Source organism: Pagrus pagrus (assembly GCF_965226575.1).
Source record: "Pagrus pagrus genome assembly, chromosome: 14".
In the NCBI taxonomy this organism is placed as follows: Eukaryota; Metazoa; Chordata; class Actinopteri; order Spariformes; family Sparidae; genus Pagrus; species Pagrus pagrus.
Window position 1 is genome coordinate 8,227,011 of NC_140198.1, and position 21,404 is coordinate 8,248,414.

At 39.0% G+C, this 21,404-nt stretch overlaps 1 protein-coding gene across 2 annotated transcripts in view; it reads right to left on the reverse strand.

Moving 5' to 3' along the window:
• Positions 1-19,858, reverse strand: part of LOC311268966 (dachshund homolog 2-like) — a 21,088-nt gene extending 1,230 nt beyond the window's left edge. Inside the window, exons 1-11 of one of the 2 annotated variants that reach the window (XM_084372951.1) lie at positions 19,193-19,858; positions 9,839-9,948; positions 4,454-4,591; positions 4,236-4,370; positions 3,962-4,116; positions 3,363-3,507; positions 3,082-3,135; positions 2,098-2,255; positions 1,541-1,688; positions 1,270-1,395; positions 1,036-1,095 (exon numbers count right to left, since the gene is read on the reverse strand). In XM_084372951.1, coding sequence (XP_084229077.1) covers positions 1,036-1,095; positions 1,270-1,395; positions 1,541-1,688; positions 2,098-2,255; positions 3,082-3,135; positions 3,363-3,507; positions 3,962-4,116; positions 4,236-4,370; positions 4,454-4,591; positions 9,839-9,948; positions 19,193-19,704 — 1,741 coding nt within the window. In that variant the 5' untranslated portion in view covers positions 19,705-19,858. Of the gene's footprint in view, positions 1-1,035; positions 1,096-1,269; positions 1,396-1,540; positions 1,689-2,097; positions 2,256-3,081; positions 3,136-3,362; positions 3,508-3,961; positions 4,117-4,235; positions 4,371-4,453; positions 4,616-9,838; positions 9,949-19,192 lie in introns of both variants that reach the window. The other variant, XM_084372950.1, reaches the window with a different exon arrangement.
• Between the last annotated feature and the right edge of the window lie 1,546 nt (positions 19,859-21,404).

The window sequence follows — 21,404 nt, forward strand, 5'->3', positions numbered from 1 at the left end:
GACCAACAAAATAATAAACCAACACACAGACAAACCAACACACAAACAAACCAACACACAAACAAACCAACACACTAACAACACGTCAGTGCTCTGATAAATGAATCTCATTATCATGTCAGTTTGGAGGAAACACACACACACACATGCACTGTTGTATAAACACTGTTTATAAGTGTGTGTGTTTAGTTCTGCTGTGTAGTTTGTGATTGTTTTTCCCAGTTCAATTTCACAGTCAACACACACACACACACACACACACACACACACACACACACACACACACACACACACACACACACACACACCAGAAAGAATAAACACATTATTTAAAGTGACAGAAACTCTTCTGTGTGTGTGTTGGAGAAACTTTAAGTCTTAGTTTTATCATCTGTAACAGATTTAAAGATTAATCTGATGATTGTAATCTCCGCCAAGGAGGTTTATTTATGTTTTTGTTATTGCCCGTATCCGTTGGTTGGTTAGTTTGTTTGGTTTGTAAGCAGGATTACACAGAAACTACCAATCAGATCTCCACATAACTTGGATGGAGGATGGATCTGAGCCCAGAATAGACCCCATTAACTTTTGATGAGGATCCAGATAAAGGGACAGATACAGGATTTTTTTCTCTCTTGTATTATATACTGAAAGTGTTTTCCGACATTTTCATTGTCTTCAGTATCTGAGAGTGAGTACAAAAGGGACTGTTGGGCCTCGGAGGAGGTATGCACTCTACTGAATGCCATTCTAGTTTTCTCATTTATTTGTTTATACCATAAAATCTTGTCCATCTCAGTCTTTAAATGTCTCGTTGTGTCCAAAACACAAATATATTCAATTTACTGTGATAGAAAACAGAAACTAAAGAGAAACTGGAGGAACTAGTGCATTTGTCGGCGTTTAGATAAATATATTAGAGAAGACGTATATTTGTGGGGGTAAAACAAGATTTCAAAGATGAAGTTGGATTATAATTCAAGAAAAAGTGAATATATTTCAAGTCAAAGCCATTTTTATGAGAAAAAAAGTTACCTTGAGCCGCAGAGTTTTCTTGCTGCTTGTTCTCCAGTTCGCTCTCAGGAATCACTGCATCTGCAAAAACACCAGAAACACATGAATAGATTGTTAGCTTCGATGATATACGTTAGCTTCCTGTGCTATTAGCTGATATAATAAAGCTGAACAAACAACAATAAATCATGTAAATGTAGTGAGGGAGGAGAAGACGAGCACAGAAGAAGAAAGAGGAGTGTTGTATCTGGTCACCTGTGAGGGAGTCTGAGTGTTTGAGCGCTCGCTCCACCTGCTCTCTCCTCCTCGACTCAAAATCCAACGCCTCCTGTAGCTTCCTCTTCGCCTTCTTCTCCTTCTTCAGCCGCCTCTGGATCGACACTGATGATAAGAAACAGAGAATTTTACAGTGTCTCACCTGTGGTCTGTAGTTTCACAGTGTAACCTGTCTCACCTCTGGTCTGTAGTTTCACAGTGTAACCTGTCTCACCTCTGGTCTGTAGTTTCACAGTGTAACCTGTCTCACCTCTGGTCTGTAGTTCAGAGCTCAGCTGTCTCTGTAGTGTCTGCCGGGCGCCTCTCTCTCTCTCCAGCTCTAGCTTTAACTCTTTCCTCTCCATCTGGTTTTGTTTGTCCTGAGATCGAGCGCTCTGCACCGCCACCTTCAGGAGGCCCTGAGAACAAACGGTCAAAGATGGCGAAGTGATGATTCACTAAGGTGTCCTGATAAAACAAAACAATGAACTGACGGTCCACATGGAGACAGAGTCTTCTGTACATTACCTTGATAATCGCTATGTTATCTTTTCTACATTATCGTCTCTACATTATTTCCTCTACGCTATTGTCTCTATGCTATCATATCTACATGTTCTCTACATTATTGTGTCTACATGATCATCTCTGCATTAATGTCATTTTGTTATTATGTCTATGTTACCGTCTTTACATTATCTTCTCTGCTTTATTGGATTTCTGTTACTGTCTCTACGTTATCGTCTCTACGGTATTTTCCATACGTCATTGTCTCTACGTTACTGTTTGTACATTAACATCTGTTTTAATAACAGTTAACTCCGTCACCTGTATGTTGGTCAGTAGTGTTTCCATGGACGACAGACCCTCAGCCAACAGGAACGGAGTGAAGGCGGGGTTTGCGTGGTTGATGGACAGCGGCTGAGAGGTGAGCGGCAGCTTCTCGTAGGTTGTTTTGAGGAGGGGGAGGGGCAACATGCTGTCATCTGTAGGGATAAACAACGTAAAGACACGAGGGTGAAATAAAAAAAATATACACAGAATTCATGTTTGTTGATGCATCTTTTTTTTTTGTTTTAGCTCAAGAAACAATCAACCCCTTAAATATTTGAAACAGCGGGAAAAAGCTTCCTGTCTGTATTATTCATGATCTCTATCTGTGTGTGTGCACAAGTACAAGCACACGTACACATTATTGGTGACCAGATGCCCAACTCCTGGACTAACTGCAAAGTGTGTTTCTATTATTTATGGTGTCTGTTGTTCCTTTCCTCTTTTTCCTTCAGTCCTCACATCATATTGTTCTCTGCAGGTGATCTGCTGCTTTTCAGTAACACTACGCTATCCGGGTTATGCATTGTTATGTTATTTGTGCATATAAACATCAGATCCTGTTCTCTTGAAGAGAAAATATTAGTAGTAGCATTAGTATTAGTAGTTTTGATGGTGAATCAGAATCAAAAAGCAAAATCTAAAACTTAAAAGTCTGTTGTTGGGATGTGGTTTCAGATCAGTCCAATCAGCTGATCAGAGTCTAATCACAGAAAGGTGTGTCAGCCTTAAAAAAGACTTCAGTGAAGGTTGATCTCATGTTTCTCTGACATCACTCCTCGATCCTCCAAACAGTAATAAGATCACCGGATCACATGAGAAGTGAGGAGTGATGAAAGAGGAGACATGAATAAGGAATGTTAACCCAGAGACAGTCAGTGTGTGTTCATAAATTAAAAATCAGAAAACTGGAGTCCAAACGCCTCCGGATATGCTACTGTTACTGTGAAACCATCTGCTCTCAAACACACTCTCTCTTACCTTTTTCTTTCAACACCTTTTTCATGATGTTTTCTTGTTCTGTGATATCCCCGTCTGTGGAGTTCATACAAAACAAGTTATTTCACTTTTCCACAGAAAACACTCCAATAGTACAAAGTATTTGTCTCAGACCCTAAAATCACTCCTATCGCACCTGAAGCGGCTGCCCACTTGGCAAAATGTTATTTAATTTGGGCTATTTTTCGTACCTGTTGAGCATTTTTATTAAGAAAACCTCAAAATGTTCAACATTAATAAATAAAAAAAACTCTTTAGCAAACCCAGCTCTGGCGTATGTGCTGGAGGAGGAGGTGATGATGAGGATGATGAAGATGCTCTAGAAGGTGATTGGCTGGTTGGTTCTTGAGGCTGGAGCTCATCATCACTGGGGGAGGGGCAGGGGGAGGGGCTTCCTGGAGTAGACTCCTAAACAAAGAAGAGACTGAGCATTAGCATTAGCACTGTTAGCATTAGTGATGTTTTTTTTATATTAGCCCTTCATGCATTATCAATTTGCATTAGCATTCTTAACCTTAATACTGTTAATATTAATGCTCTTATCATTAGCATCACTAACATATTTCTTAGCATTTACAATGTAAGCATTAGTGCTGTTAGCCTTAGCAGTGTTAGCCCCAACAAAATAATATTAAGGCTGTTATCATTAGCATCACTAACATATTTCTTAGAATTTACAATGTAAGCATTAGTACTGTTAGCCTTAGCAGTGTTAGCCCCAACACAATAATATTAAGGCTGTTATCATTAGCACTGTAAGCCGTGGTACCTATAGCATTAACTCTTCAATGTTAGCATTAGACTCTTTTAACGTAAGCGCTGTTGTGATTCGTACTATTAGCATCTTCTCTAGCGGTGTCACCTTGCTCTCTTCTCTCTGAATCTGTGACACGGCGGCCATGTTTGCAAAACCGCTCAGCTGACTCATCTGGTTCATTGCCATGGCAACGCTAGCAGGAGGCAGGCCCACAGGAAGGAGGGGGTGTGGCATGACCATAAAAGGAAGGTCTGACAGACCTGAGGAGGCGGAGTCACAGAGACAGAAGGATAATATGAAATACAGAGGTGCTACGATGCTAAGCTAACAATGGAGAAAAGTCACTGAGCTATCCAATCAGAGAAAAGCTGTGACTCACGGTTGGCCAATAGCGTGCTGTGTTGTTGCAGAGTGTTGAGGTGGAGAGACGCTGAGCCAGGAGGGGGCGCTAAAACCGAGGAGGGAGGAGGAGAGAGGAGGCGCTGCTCCTTCTCCCAGGATCCTTCGCTGCCTCCTGCATGAAGGGAGGAGGAGACACAATTAACTTCATGATGTCACTCAGGTTGAAGCGGGACTGACGATGATGTAATTTCCTACCTGTGTCGTCGTTCTCTGATGGTGACATCGTTCTCTCTCCGTTGTGATGGCGTTGCTGATCGCTGTTGCCATGGAAACCCATCATCATCCTCATCTTTTGCAGCTTCAGAGCCTCGGCCATCGCAGCCGCCGTCAGACCTGCGGAGAAGAGATACAGGACACCTGACACAGGTGAGATGCTGACAGATCACCTGAACACAGGCCTCAACATACATACAAATCTGTGTCATTCACGTGTTTTTTCTCAGATTAACATTTGAGTGAATGTAATTATCATGATAATTAAAATTTTAGTTAGTTAGCGTGTTATGCGGCATTAACACAGAGCAAGAAAATACTAGATACACCATTTTAGATTAATTGATTTGAAATGATAAAACATCTTTTGACAAGTGGACCCTTACGGACTTAAAAAATGAAAAAGTTAGGACTTTCTGAATCTTCAAAGGGAGGGAGTCTCCACTTTTTCCATCTCTTTTGCTCACCATGCAGGCAAACCTGATTGTTCGTCGGTTCTTCTGGTGTGACAGCTTTAAGTAATATATTGCTGTAATGTGTTACTTTTGGAGCTTTTTATCCCCAACACTGCTTACTGCATATCTAAAACTGCGACATAAGACATACACAGACTATATACACTATCCTTGAGCTCCGCTTATGTATGTATGTAAATTTGCCATACAAGCAATAAACAAATTAGCAAAAAATCCTCCCAATGAGTTTGAGTTCGGAAAGGTAAAAACATTTGCACTTTGGCAAAATGCGTATGTTCACGATCTACAAAGAAAAAATGCACACACAACAAACACACAATCTCATTGTTTGGTTAATGGTGATGAACCTAAAGTGCTCAGTGATGAAGAAACTACATCCTGATGATTTATCTGTTCTTGGCATCTGAATAGTCGTGGAGTGTTTACAGTTTTTCCTGGCGCAAGAGAAAAGATCATGTAGTTATAAAATCTGAAGAGTTTGTTCTCTGGAGAGCAGGAAGTTTAATCTGACAAGCCAGTTTTCATACTTATAATTGTTCATTTGATTAATTCTGCCCATATTTCACTTTTGCACATTTTCATGCCGCACATGTTTTTTATCTTTGGGGATGAAGATGAAGGTAAATGTTCAAAATGCTTTTTCAGAAGTTGGTGATTGATCAATAATTAATAACACTGGCAGCCTGAAATTCTCCAGTGACTGTCGCTGTCTCTCGACCACCTCTCTCTCCCTGCAGCCACTTGGCCCAATTAATCGCCTCCTCTAATTAATTCAATTAGTATTAACGAGGGACTCCTGCTAACGAACGGACAGCGACCCCCCCCACCGTCACCCGCAACCCTCCGGCTCGTTAAAAAAAACCTCCTGATGAACGAAAACACAGAAAGACAAAGCAAGTTTTTTTTTTTATCTTTTTGTTCTCAGTGTTTCCCTGCAGGAGATTCTGTTTTCATTCTTTTAATATTTCAGCTTCTGAAACTGGAACATTTAATGTCTAGAGACTTTGAAACTGGCTTCAGATCAGCTGCGTGTTTCATGTCTGTGTGTCCGGTACTGATAAATCCAGGACACATTTAGCTTAACATAAAGACTGGACGCAGGGGGACTGTGAGAATATATATATATATATATATATGTGAGATATAAGTTCAGTGGGAGAAGAAATACCTGCACCAACACCTACAATTATGTCTCTGTATCGTCTGTTTTCTATGTGAGGTCTTTGGTTCTTTTTACTGATAAAACATGAATAAATAAAAACATTTTATGTATCAGAATAATTTCTCTCAGCAGAGTCGATTACAGAAATCTTTCAGGTGGTGAAAACAGGAAACACTGAGATGCACCAGAGTGATTTTATAATAAACACACACACACACAGTAAATAAACACGTCAGTTTGATAAATTCATCTTGTTTTCTGTCGAAATTGTCTCGACTGTCACTGAACGTGGCTGAAAACAAACGTAAGGAACGGAGCCGTTTCCTGTCTGATCAAAGAATGAAAACAGTTTTATTTTCTTCAGAGTTCACAGAAACACATTCATCAAAGAAAATAAGTTCAGAGATGTTTTGTTATCGTCGTGACCTCCATTTCATACATGATGTTTCCTGATGGCGGGGAAGCTTTAACCTGAACGAGGCGCTGCAGAGTGTCGATGATACAACAATCAGTCACTGTGATAGAAAATGTATTTATATTTATTCTTTACATCGTTTATATATGACTGACTGGACACGTCAGATATGTTTTAAAGGAACGTATTTTCTTCAGTATTGTTTCTGCAAAACATGAGATTACGTTAACAGTAAAACTCAGCTAGTGACCAGTGTTAAACTCTGATTAAATCCCTGAACTGTATCTTAGTTACAGCTTCGTTCCTGCCTCTTATTTCATTCATTTGGATGGACTAAGAGAGAACCTGAAAGCTGATGTCTTACGCCAGAAGTGTGATAGTTGGGAACACTGGATATTTGTTTTCTCCAGCTGAGGAAATGTGACATTGTTGTACTGTAAGTTGAAGTCAGAGGTCGAGGTGGATGGTTGGACGTCCAGTGTTTAAGACTTTGACACAGAAACTGGAGTTCATGCAGTGACTCTCCAGCTGAGGTTGTAATGCTTGCAAAAGGAAGGATTGGATTAATGCTGCATTCACGTGCTACTCCGATAGTCCCATTTCCGAAGTTGGGAAGTCGTTCTTCAGACTTCGGTGTGTCCATGTGTGTTGTGTTGGAATGATGGGGCAACATGGATGTCAAAAAGAAGTTGTTTTTCATTTTATCGCTCAGAGCATTTACGCTGTTTCCCATATTTGAGTGAAAGGAAGAGCAAAGGAAAGGATACAATAACTACGCAGTACATGACTTGATGGCAATCGTTTCTTACCATTGGGTCCCTTCAAACGGTCACTGGGCCAGTCTTTGGCTTTTGTTGAAATATTGCACAATTTGATCTCTCATTTTCAATTTACAGTTATTTTTGAAACCATCAGAAAGTCTCATCAACGACTTAGAGACATCTGAGACATATTTAACAAACTGTTATTGATTTTATAAGATGATCGTTTGTTTGTTTTTTTATGTAAAATCCTGATTTGCAAAGTAATCAGTAACTAAAGCAGTAAAATAAAATGGAAATACTTCAGTAAAGTACAAGTACCTCAAAATTGTACTTGCATTGTGACTGTGAGAACAACGAGACTTTATCTTCACTGTAGACGCAACCTTTACAACATTTTAATTAACTCTCCCTGTGTGTGTGTGTGTGTGTGTGTGTGTGCGTGTGCGTGTGCGTGTGTGCGTGCGTGCGTGCGTGCGTGCACAGAGTTAATAATATTCTTGTTCCTTTGATCTCTCCGTCTCTGACCTCGGTCAAAAAACGTGGCAGTTTGAGTATTTTTAATAAAATCCTAAGTGTGTGTCAGTGTGTGTGTGTGTGGTGTTTTCATTAAGCTGTCAGATCTGTCAGGCAGGTGACGGAGGTGAAAGGTTCGGTATGTGGTTCCTCCTCTCTGTGACCACCGGAGCGTCTCTGTTGGATTAAAACTCTGCTGAACAGAAAGATGAAAAGACTTCACTGTTCTCGCCTGTTTTCAGAGTTTAAAACGTCCAAACTGGCCTTCATCAGAGGACACGGCAGGTTCACAGGTGACACGCTCAGGTGGATTTAAACGACTGGCTAATGAAACACGGACAGTATAGACCTACATAGAGACTGTCCTAAAGTCTCATCATTTCATCATGTTAGAGGGTCTCTGAGTCCATTTGACCTGGAGTAACAACAGCTCCAGTGGGGTCTTTCAAGACTAACACCACTTAAAAGACTCTCAGGAAATTTACAAGGACGAGAAAAAGTCATCTTGTCATCACTTCATCACTGAATCTTTATTAAAGTCTAAAGGCCGAGACACACCAAACCAACGTTGAGGAGCTAGCAGAGATGAAGGCTGACTGTTGGGTCGCCTCACATCGCTTGTACACACCGCAAAGATTAGAGCCGACCACCAGCAAGCTCGTACATTCTGCGCCTGCATCAGGGGAAACTGACGGAAACTCTCCACACCACCAGGTGGCAGTGATAAGGCTGCATTTTTCTGACACCACTCTCGCTAATATAGCCACTTCAAATCAAGAATATGTTTGGATCACCAGAAAAAAACACGTCCCCCTCGCCCCTCACGGCTTCCGTAGATAGTATTGGGATGCACAATGTGGATTTTTTTCCAGCCGATACCAGCAACCGATAATTACCTGCTAATTTTTTGTATTTTAGAAAGAAGTTCATAACCTGTGGTTCATGCACACCTGAGGGTAAGAAAGGTGAAGATGTTTCGAGCAGAGATGATTTAACAATCCATAATCCATATTCTTGTCTGTTTTTATTGGTGTATCTACTGTATCAGAGTCTGTAAATGCTGCCCGTTTTCATTCAATGAAATAAATTTGGCAATAAATTTCCCAATTTATTACACTGACATATATCGTGTCCCTAAATAAAAACACTGTGGTACAGAAACTCTTAAATGATTAGAGGAAGTTGGCTGCTACAAGTCTGAAGTTTGTATATTGTAGCATTTATCTTATTTATTTATTATTTATGTCACTGTGACTCTTCATCTGTCTGAAGCTTCAACAACAAGAAGAAGAGTCAGTATCGACTTACAAACACTCACATGCATTTATATGATCTTCTTAATGAGCTTTTCTATACGGCTTTTTTCAAGATGAGATGAAATTCTTAACACTTGTCGCCCAGAGGAACACACACACACACACACACACACACACACACACACACACACACGTGTGTGTGCTTCGGGTGAGACACTAATCTGTCAGTCATTTTGACATCTGCTAATTAAGCATGCTAATTATAGCTCTAATCACACACACACGCAGTTACACAGTGTGTACAGTACGTGTGATGACACACGGACAGAAATCTGCAGCTCTGTAGAATTCAATAATATAGATATTATTGCCTCACTAATTATACAGGCTTGCCAGGACTCGGTCCTGCCTGACAGGCTGAATTCAGGGTAAAGACTCATGTCTTAGGTCTCATCTTCTTGTAGCAGAATGAACAAAGGCAAATTCTTTGTAATCCTCTATTCTAATCCTGTATACTTATGGTTAACGTATCAAAACATGCGTCTTCATCAGGATCTCATTGCTGTGAGATTTGGTTGTGATCCCACAAACAGATTTCACACAAATAGCAAGAAAGTGACGATTTGGGGCCCATTGGAAATAAAAGGCCATCATTTGTCCATCACTCAAAACACAAGTTCCCTTTTTTATAACATATTTTGTTTCTTTCACAATTTTATTTCACTTTGTGGCACAAAAGTCACAAAAACACCCAGAGAAAGGGGTCAATTGTTTGACTCACCTGTTTGTGACAGTAGGGCGGGGCTTAACAGGCCGTGTGGGAGGAGCCTAGAGCCGTCAGTCATCGTGGCCACGGCCAGTGTCCGCTTCGGGGGACGACCTGGTCGAGAGCTGAAGAAGAGACGGGACAAACATTAAAAACACAGTGGGATGGCCCTTTAAATAAACCTGCTGACCACCTTAAAGGACCGCAGAGGAAGTCGTTAAATGGGATTCCACCTCAAATCGACAGCCATGAATAATTAATCAACACTGGCCTTTCCTCTCTGCTCAGTATTAATATTCCAGGTTAATCTCATGTTTTAACTTCATGAATTAATCCGTTTCATCTCCTCTCTCTTTCTCTTTCTCCTGAAGGCCTTTCATAGTCAATGTCGTGGTCCCTGGGGAGGATTTTAAGAGACACACCGTTTGTCAGAGACGAGGACGAGTCTGAGAGAGCAGAAAACAGTAACTATCATGTATTTAAAATATATCTGAATGCAAATGTTTTCTCTGATGGTACTAAACATACTGGGAATCAGTCAAAGTACATTTTAAGTAATAACTGTAAAAGAATTGTAGAGTTGAAATGAAAAAGATAAGAAAGAAAAAACAGATTTTAAATCCATAAAAACATTTCACAATATTAATTATATAATATACAATAATATGATCAAATTAAACCTTACATCTGCATATTCTGTAACATGTGCAAATGATGCCAACACATTTTTTTTTCAAGAAAAGAGTGCTGCAGTAAGTTATTGCTCATGTCAATGCTAATTACTATTTTCCTGCTGCAACATTATGTAGAGATCGATATTTTGTGTGATTTGAAAACTTGTATGTTTAAGTAAACATGTGTATAACTCTGTGATCCTACCCTCTCACTGAAGTTATATAGTGCAGAAACAAGTGATAGAGGGTAAGTTACATAATGTTGCTTATAAAAGCCTTTAACTGTCAAAACATACTTATACTGCTACTGTTCATCAAAAATATACCTAAAGAGCAAAACAACAGTCATTTGTTGACAGCTGATCAGTTTGAAATATGTCAGGGAGCAGTTTTATTCAGTCTGTGGGAGTAATGGAACAAGAAGGAGCTGTTAGATGAAGAGCTGCAGGTGACAGGATGCACACCTCCAACTTCTCAGTAAAGTAACCAACTCCATTTCCAACATTAACATTATCAGGTTCCCTGTTAGGACTGGGTTTGAATCAGAAATATTGCCAAATAGGTCCTTATGTTTTTCACGTTGACAGCAAAACTTCCGCCATCATCTTATCAATCAACTCTTCTTACAGCCCTTGCATGATAAGTGAAATGTGACACCTGCTACTCTGTGCTGCGACTCTGCTGCTGGCGCTGCTGCACTGAGCAGACAGTTGATGATTGTAGTGTCCGTCGTCCAACTAAGTATTGATTTTAAAAATGCTATGGTGTAATTGAAAACGATTCCTGGCTGTTGGAAAATTTCACTTATCATTTGATCTTTGCCTCAGTGGGTGTTTACTTGGCCGATAGCCATTGTTTTAGTCCCATCGCTCAACCCAAGTGAAAGTGCAAGTCTGTCAAAAGGCAAAAGCTGTAATGTCAATAAAGCCGTTTAAAGGCCAAAAAAATTAAAAATATTATTATTAAAATATATATATAAATGTAACAGCTTAAAAATACATCTCTGTTGTCATCAATAATTCTAACAGTTATCATTAGAGCTGCAAAGATGATTTGAATGACAGTTTCATGATTGTGCCTCTTGTGAGGATTGTTTTGAAAAATGTTATAAAAGTGGATTTATTGTGAAGATTTCATCACAACTTTGATTTCTACTTTTGTCATTGAACTTAATGATGATGATGATGTCGCTGATTATATCCCACAGGGCTGAGGAGTAATCAGATTACATTAAAACATTTTCAAAAGCCTTCCATGTAACATATCGGTTGCCGTGGTTACCACATCTGCCCGAAACCTGCCGCCTCAGCTTTATGAACACACACTTACACACACACACTGTGACAGTCTGAGGGGTACACACGGGTCAGTGTTTGATTGACAGGTCTGAGCCAACCCACACACACACACACACACACACACACACACACACACTCTCTCTCACACACACACAGACTACTGAGGAATTTAATTTACTGTGTTTGCCTCTGTGTGTGTGTGTGTGTGTGTGTGTGTGTATGCGAGTGCGTGTGTTGTGGGGATTTCCACACTTAATTAAATTGGGACAAAATGTCCTTTATGTAGCACGCACACATACACACACACACACACACACACACACACTCGGGTGAACAAACTGAGACTTTTCAGAAACACTGATCCCAGTTCAACCAGTGAAACCAGTTAAATGAACCAAATCATCGTTACTGGGTTTACACTTTCATATAAATGATGATTGTGATTATTATTATGTTGTTGTATTAGTGGGGCTATAACAATTAGTCAATCAATAAGTCCATGACAAAAAAAAAAATTAAGTAGCAACTATTTTGTCATCAATTAATCTTTACAGTCATTTTTAAAGTGAAAAGATTTCTGGGTTGCAGCTTCTCATATTTGAGGATTTAGTTGTCGATTTGTTTTTACCAAATCTGAAAATAAATAAACTTCCGACTGTTGGTCAGAAAAAATAAACAAATTAAAGACATTGCAGCCCTAAGTTGCTGTAATAGATATACATACATATGTATACATGTACTGTATACATGTATGTTACTGTAAAGTTTGTTGTTAAACTGAAAAATGTCCTTCCTCCATTACGTACATACCCTTTTCACAAGTGTTTGATAACCACATGCAAAATGTGTGTTCATGAATGTATACTATGTAAATAATAATATCAGTCAATATATCCATAACAGAATGTTTTTTACTGTGGTATTGGCCCTTAAAATCCAGCATCGGTCAGGCTCTAATTGTAGGATATCTACACAGCAGCACATTAGCATGTTAGCGCTTCACTTGATGTGTTCAGGTACAGTTCTGAGTGCAGGTCACCTGTGTTTTAGCAGCACCCAGTGCCCACACACAATTGCTGTGAGAAAAAATACGCTTCAGGTCACATTTACAGGTGTGAAATGCAGAATTACTCTTTAACTTAAACTATTTTTTACAACTCAGACAGCAGGAAAACACTTTTTCGGATTTCTACAAAGTGAAAATGCTTATATAAACAGGTGGAACCAGATTCACCTATCGTGAGTAGTGAAGTCAAACAGACAGCAGAGAGAATGCACTTGTCTTGTTGCTTGAAGACATTATTACATCTATACTATATGTTGCAACACACACACACACACACACACACACACACACACACACACACACTCACAGAGCAGTCAATCACAAATTATGACTCGATCTGTACAGTGCTGTCAAACTGTGCATGCGACTGACCTCTCTGAGACAAGGTCAACCACACACACACACACCGATAAATTGTAAAGACAATATGGTTGCCCTTGACAACATCTGATTTACTGCATGGCTTCAGAGTCACATACAGCCGAGTGTGTGTCGTGTGTGTGCGTGTGTTATACATCTATCTCTGAGTTCTATATCTGAGTTGTCGACACTGCACCTAATTATTCTGTTCATGTTTTGCTATGTTACACACTGTGTTACGTTAAGTAGCATTACCTTTTGTAGCGTTACCTTACGTGATGTTTCTTTACCTTAGGTCACTTTACTCTTCTATTACACTAGGTTACCTTATGTTACATTACATGATGCTTTGTGACATTATGTTACACCACGTTAAATACATTTTGCAGTGTTATGTTACATTATTCTGGTAAATTATGCTGTGTTACTCTATTTTGCATTGTGTTACATTAAGTTACACTACCTTCTGTAACCTTGTGTGTTTATTTACCTTATATTACCTTGAGATACGTTACCTTACACTTCTATTACGCTAGGTTATTTTATGTTACATTACTTAACCTTCCCTGTCATTACTTTAACTGACATTACATTACCTTACACACTGTCACCTTACACTGTTACATTACCTTACCTGCCGTTACACTATATTAACTTACATAATGTTACATTATGTTGCATTACCTTCTGTCACATTACCTTACATAAAACGTATTTACTTAACGTTAGCAAAGGTACATTACCTTACTTCTACTATTACGCTATGTTATGTTACATTATCTAACATTACCTTAGGTTACATTATGCTTTCTAACATTGTTACATTACATTACGATAGGTTCTGCAGTGTTACATAACAGTATTGTTACAAGTTACGCTATGATATTCTCTGCATTGTTATATTATGCTGTTAAATTAAGATACATTACCTTCTGTCACGTTACCTTACGTGACGTTTCTTCAGCTTAATGTTAAGATACGTTATCTTACACTTCCATTGTGCTAGGTAATGTTACATTACATTACCAAACCTTCCCTGTTTTTACTTTACCTAACATTACATTACCTTACGTCCTGTCACTTAACATTATTTCAAATTTTGTCACACCTGGTTAACCTTACCTGCCGTTACGCTAGCTTATCTTACTGTACATAATGTTACACTTTCATTACACTAGGTTATCTTACATTCCCTTCATATGTTACATTACATTACTTTGCCTTCCCTGACAATAATTTTTTTGATATTACATTACATACATGCTGTGACCTTAAATTCTCAATTACCTCATGTTACCTCTTACCCTTGGTTACACCATCTTCAGTTTAATCATGTTGAGTCATGTTATGTTGTATTCTTATGTTGTTACATAAGATTATGCTTTGTTATGTTATCCCATGTAATTTTATTTTATTTTCTGTTTTGTTATAATATTACACCACATTACATGTTATGTTATTTGTTTTATCATATTGTTACATAGAGATGCATTCAGGACTTCAGAGATGCTCCTTTCAGTTTGCTGCCATAATCTCTCCTAATATTTACATTTCTACACCTGTTCAATTAATAGCATACATGTCAATCACACACAAACACACACACACACGCTTACCATCATCAGTTTAATAATAATCATGCGATTAAAGCTGATTAAAAACAGCCTGTTCACATTAAAGCTGTGACTTCCTCACTGTCAGTCTCATTTTACACTTGTATCACACACACACACAGACACACACACACACACACACACACACACACACACACACACACACACACACACACACAGCCTCTCTGTTAATTCTGTAATTAGTCAAGGCTCATTTACATAATTTGATCATAAGAGAGAAAAACATTTTGATCCACATTCAGCAGTAATCTACCTAAATGTGATTAAACACTCACACAGAGTTAATACACACCTGGAGGCTACACAAACATTTCAAGTGATATAAAGTGTGTGTGTGTGTGTGTGTGTGTTTGTGCGTTTGTGTGTGTGTGTGTGTGTGTGTGTGTGTGTGTGTGTGAGAAGAGTTACAGTCAAGACGAGCATCACGTGACACTCTTCGGACCAAGCAGAAGCTCTATGGCGCTACATTAGCCCTGCTCCGTACACATATGCTGGCTTGGCTTGACCCAGCACAGCAGGGATTTGCCTCTCCATCACAACAGGGATACCTGCTTGAAGGTGTGTCTTAAACTGATTATGTAATGGTCTTGAGTCAATGACGTTTAAAAGCAGCGCCTTATTTAGTGCTGTGTGCTATTGCACTGTGCAATAGTTGATGGTTGCCAGCTACTTATCGTCTTGGATTTTCAGGGTATTGTTTGGTTTTGCTTGGCATCTACAGCTTATTGTTTAAATAAATGGAGACAAGTCAAGTTTAATCCAAAATTGTGTCTTGTGTGGTTACAGTGACCTTGACCTTGTCCTTTGACCACCAAAATCTATTATGTTCATCCTTGAGTCGAACTGAACATTTGAACCAAATCTGAAGAAATTCCCTCGAGGCTTTCACGAGAATGAGACGGACGGGCGGAAAACCTGAAAACATGATGCCTCCGGCCACAGCTGTCACCGGCACGAAGGCATAAATATCAGTCAAAATGGATCCAAAAGAGGCGGAGGAAGTGGAAGTGGAAGCCACAATTCATCCTTGAACGATGACAAAGCCCTGTACCTGTACTTTGGAAGTGACTCGGCACAAGTTGGCATGTTTAAACTGGAAACGGAAATGCAAATCAACGCAGCACCATTTGACTCTGCACAGCTGCTAATGGAAAAGCCTGACGTTTAAAAAAAACCCCAAACAATTGCAGGAGATTCGAGCCCGCCCAATTTATTGGTTAGCCAATTTTATTGGCCCATATTAGCTCCTCACAAATAAATCAGTATTGGCAGATATGTTGTGCGATTTGAAGGCTTTTCTTTACAGAACATAATGCAGAAAAAGATGCTTGAGTCATGAGTTAGTTTATAATTATCAATTTCCAAGTGAAGCAGACTGTCGGTGGTTTGATATCATCTTAAACAATAAAGTTTATTGTTAAGTGTAAATCGTCCTGCCTCCATTACGTACGTATCTTTGCTTGATGAGGAGTCATTGCCAAAAAATCGTATTTTTGTACATATTCTGTGTATATAAGAATATCAAACGATATATCGATATCTGTCCCAAAAATCAAGTATCGGTCAGGGTTTACAGGTGAGTCATGATGGGGGCGGAGCTTCACAGGTGAGTCAGTTTACAGCACAAATAACAGAGACGACGTTTGGGTACGAACATGACAGAGATTCACGAAGAGTGTGTGTGTGTTTGTGTGTGTGTGTGGGTGCCTCAGGCTTTGCTGCTGGCAACATGTTTGTCCATATGGCGTACACACACACACACACACACACACACACACACACACACACACACACACACGCACACACACGGAGCTTCCTGTCTTTTCTCTCTTCATTCCACCAATCACATCACAAAGAGAAGAGATGTATTATTATTATTATTGTAAAAGTCTTTTTTCTTTTTTACATATTTCCATACTGACGTCTCTAATCATTTACTTTGAATCCTGATTATAAACATATTAATCAAATAGTTGATCAACAGAAAAATGGCAAATATTTTGTCAGTCAATTTATTTTAGTCATTTTTCACCAAATATCCTGTGTAAGTGTCAGATGTAGTGTTTTATTTATTATATATGTCAATAACCTGAATAACTTTGGACACACACGATCTAATGACGGGGGGCTAAGAAACCCGTGACTGTAAACTCTTGAAGGTTGAACTGCTGCATCAGTAAAACCTTGAAGAATAATGAAGCTGAAATTATTAGTCAATTAACTGATATGTTGATCGACAGAAAATTAATATGCAACAATTACGATTAATTGTTTTACCAAATTTTCATGCAAATTGGTTTCAGCTCATTAAACTGAATCTCTTTTGGTTTTGGTCAAAACGAGTCACTTAAAGACGTCAATTTGTGATAAATAATTTTTTTTACAGTTTTCAGATTTTTTTCCTGATCAAACAACTAATCACTTAATCAAGAAATAAAAACAGTATATACACTTATACTCATTATCTTTCTGATGTTTTTGACTTGTGAATAGCTGAATAATAATCACAGACCGATGACGGATCACAAGATGCTGATTTGTTTTAAAGCTTCAGCCTAAACTGTTTACAAACAAACATGTTTAAATGTAGTTTCATGTTTTTCTACCTGTTCTTTACTTGTTGTATTTTCACTCACTGCTGTTACAAAATGACTTCTCACAGTTTCTGGAGGTTAAAATGATCGAGTCACTTTGGTTTAGCGAGGTTTCTACTGAATAACTGCTTGTTATGAGATCATGTTCTTAAACAGTTTAAATCTTTTTACAGTTTAAATCTCTGATTCAAGTGAGACTTAAATTAAGCTTAATTAGGGCGTAAGTAAATGATCAGATGTGACAGAGTTGTAGTTTACTGTTGATGAAGTTATCAGAGAATAAGAGGATCAGTTGGATGGAGCTCTCAGACGGGTTTAACTACAAACTGTCAGGTTTACAAGCTTTTATTTGACAGCTGTTAATGTTTAAGTTTATTTTTCTGAGCTGCAGTGATGAGTTGATCAGTCTGAACTGATAACTGATCATTTTTTCAGTCTTTTGTCGAGCAAAAATAACATTCGCTGCTTCCAAACGTCCTGTTTTCTCTCTCGGTGAACTGAATCTCTTTGTGTTTCGGATCGTTGGTAGGACGAAACAAGATATTTGACTTGGGCATTTTTTACTAAAACAAGTGACTGATTAATTGAAGGAATAATGATCAGATAAAACAATGATGAAATAATCATTAGTTGCAGCCTGACAATGATATCAAACAGAAAAAAAGCAGAAAATCTTCACATTTAATGATATATTTTTCAGATTTGTGATCACATACTGCTCATATCATTAAATACTTTGTTTTCTGTACCTAATATTAATACTTTTAACTATATATATATACAAATACCTACATAGTTATAGTTGAAGCATCATGTTATACTTCTTGACTTCTTATGCACAATTATTTGCACTATTCTCTTCTATAGCCTTATGTACTATAATCCATCACAATGTATTGTCATGATTATAATGTGAGTAGCTTTTTAATGTCACCCTTTTGTATTTTATCATAGATTTTTTTATGTTTTCTCCCCTCTCGGTGTGTTTCTCTGCTGATGTATCATGTGAATTTACCCTGAGAGTTCAGTGAAGGCTGGAAGATCGATTCATGATTGTTGTAATTATTTATTTTTTTCCAGATCAATGAATGGCTTATATAGTCTGTAGTCAATAAAGCAAACAGATCAATAATCACACAGCGTAAAGTCTCAAAATAGAAGTCCACTAAAGTGTTTTCTTCTGGATTTTTGATGGAAGTTTGGGGTTTTAGTGTCTTGGGAATATTTTATGTTTGACAATTAAAAACACTTCTGCACCTATATTTATATTTATATGCTAAAAGCAGTATTTTAACACTCTATATGTTTAAGTTTCACTATATTTAAGGCCAATAATTCAACGAGAAAGTGAAGCTTTAAGTTGGGAAATTAAAATAAATTGAAAACTTAAGAAATCAAAAAGGAAGATCCTGATCATTTAAAATCTTACTGATGTTGTTTGATGTTTCTTTGACTTATGAGCTCAGTTTTTATCACTGAAATCAAATTAAAGGAAGATGGTTTTCTTATTAATGTGAAAAATATGTTTTTAATCTGAGCAAACAAACGAGAAGACGCTAAATTAGTCTGAATCCTGTAAAGCAGGTAAATAATTTAATTTCATGAGTTTTAATATTTCTTGTCACTGCCTACCTATCTGACTCCAGTTTATTTCAACTTGCTGCCTCCTCCACCAAACCTCCTGATAAAAACAGCCCATTTTAAACTTTTCCCCCTGAACATGCTCTGTGTGTCTCGGCCCACCTGGCGTTGGTGCAGTCCCGGTACAGCGTCTCGAAGTCGGCCCTGGTGATGAGCTTGCAGCGGTTGACTCCGGGCTGGATGGCTCCGAGCCCCCGCAGGACGCGCACCTGCTCCACGGTGCACACCACCGGGCTGATGTCCAGCCGCTTCAGCTTGGTGTAGACGGTGTGCAGTCCGCCCACCAGGTGCTTCAGGAACAGCTCGAACACCTGCGGCAGGCAGATCAGCTCCACGCCGTTGACCGTGAACGAAGCCACTTTCACGCCGTGAACTTCCACCATCTTACACTCGGTGTGCGGAGGAGCGGCGCCGCCTCCTCCGCCGCCGCCGCCGCTCGTCCCGTTCACGCTGACCGGGACTCTGCCGCTCCCGCCGCTCAGGAAAGATCCGGCCAGGCGAGCGACGGGGAGCCGCGGGGAGCTGGCCGGGTTGGGAGCGCTGTAGGGCGGGTCGGAGTGGAAGAGGGAGTCGGAGGGCGGGGTGGATGTCCGGGACAGAGGGGTGCCCGCCATGTTCGAGCAGAACCGAGAGAAGAAGAGAAGTGAGTTTATTTGTCTTTTCTCTTGTTTTTGTTTCTTTTCATCCGTCCTCCGTCTCTCTCTGTTCCCGCCACTGGGACTGACGGTCCTCCGCTCTCTCTCTGACTCTACCCCGCTCTGTCTGAAGGTCTCTCTACCTCTCTCTCTCTGTACCGCACCTGCCTCTCTCTACCTCTCTCTCTCCACCGCTCTGTCCCAGTAGAGGCCAGTCACAGTCCAGCCAATCAGGCGCAGGGATCACACACGGACAGGCCTCCCATTGGCTGAGAGGGCGGGAGAAGAAAATCATTGACAACTGATCTTTGAATTAAACAAAACAAGAAAATAAAAACGGCAGAATTAATCTTCATTGAAATCAGAAGTTGACCAAATCATTAAGAATTATTTATTTAATTATATAATTTTACAACATTTAACTTTTTAAGTTGTTTTTATTGTTGATGGTTCCATTTACATATGTTTGTTTTAGACTGTTTGGAGATTCAACAGAAGTCACACATGTCCGATGGACCCCATGGGACCCTATTTTGGAAAAAATATGAATGGTGGTGAATGGAGAGAGACAAATATATTTTCGATCCGGTTTGATTTGTGCCATGAACTACACATATGATGTTTGGCAAATTAAAAGATAATTTTTCAGTTCACTAAAATCAAACAAGATCAAAAAATATTTGTCTTTCTCCATTCGCTATCATACAAAGTTCCTCCGAAATAAGGTCCCATGAGGGAAACCAGAAGGGGCGTGGCTTCGGCTCTATATCCAACGTTATCATTGCTAACGCTAGCTAACGTTAAGGTTACAAAACAAACTGGCGACAAAATGTTGTGAAAAACATTCAGAAATTCCCTAATATAATCAACAGAGTGCGAAGGAATAACAGTTCTGATGTCATGACATGCTTGTACTGTCTTACAGAGATATCTCCTGAAGTTAGCATGCTAACCAACTAGCCCTAGCCCGTCCAGGTTCAAGCTTAGCTCCTCGACTAACTGAGCTAACTAGGTGACAGCAGATAGAGTTGGCAGCACTTAGCGGGTTAATCTGGTGATATACTGCCCCCTGGTTATGTGAGTATAAATTTGACAGGCGCACAATTCTTACATATTGCACCTTTAAGGAACAGCGAAAAGCTATTTCAAGTAAACAAATAAATTTGACATTTTAGTTTACACTGGATTCTACATTTAAAATTTCTTTCAGGAGCTTATATTCACTGCCTTCGTATCCTCTTACACTTCAGTAGACATTTGTAGTCTATTGAATATTTTCAGTGCTTCAACACTGCTTTTACTCCCACAGAACATCTCACAGGCAAACACTGAACATTTCAAGATATTTTGATTTGTATTTTCAGTGTAAGAACACTTCAATTATCCAGTTTAGCATTTTGCTGTTTATTTACTATATTTTTTGGCAGTCTTTGATATACATTGATATGATTCTAGTTATTTACACGTCATTTTAACTTTTATATTACAAGTATTTATTTTATCTAATTTTATATTTTTTCCTGTCATCTTCCTGTTTATTTTATAATTTAACTATCTCTTGTTTTTAAAGCATTTTCCAGTTTACATTTATATAGATTTAAATCACCTGATGTGTTAACTGCAGTAATCTGGTTCACATGTATTAAGAAACATCAGGTAAGCTGTTTTCCAGCAGAGAT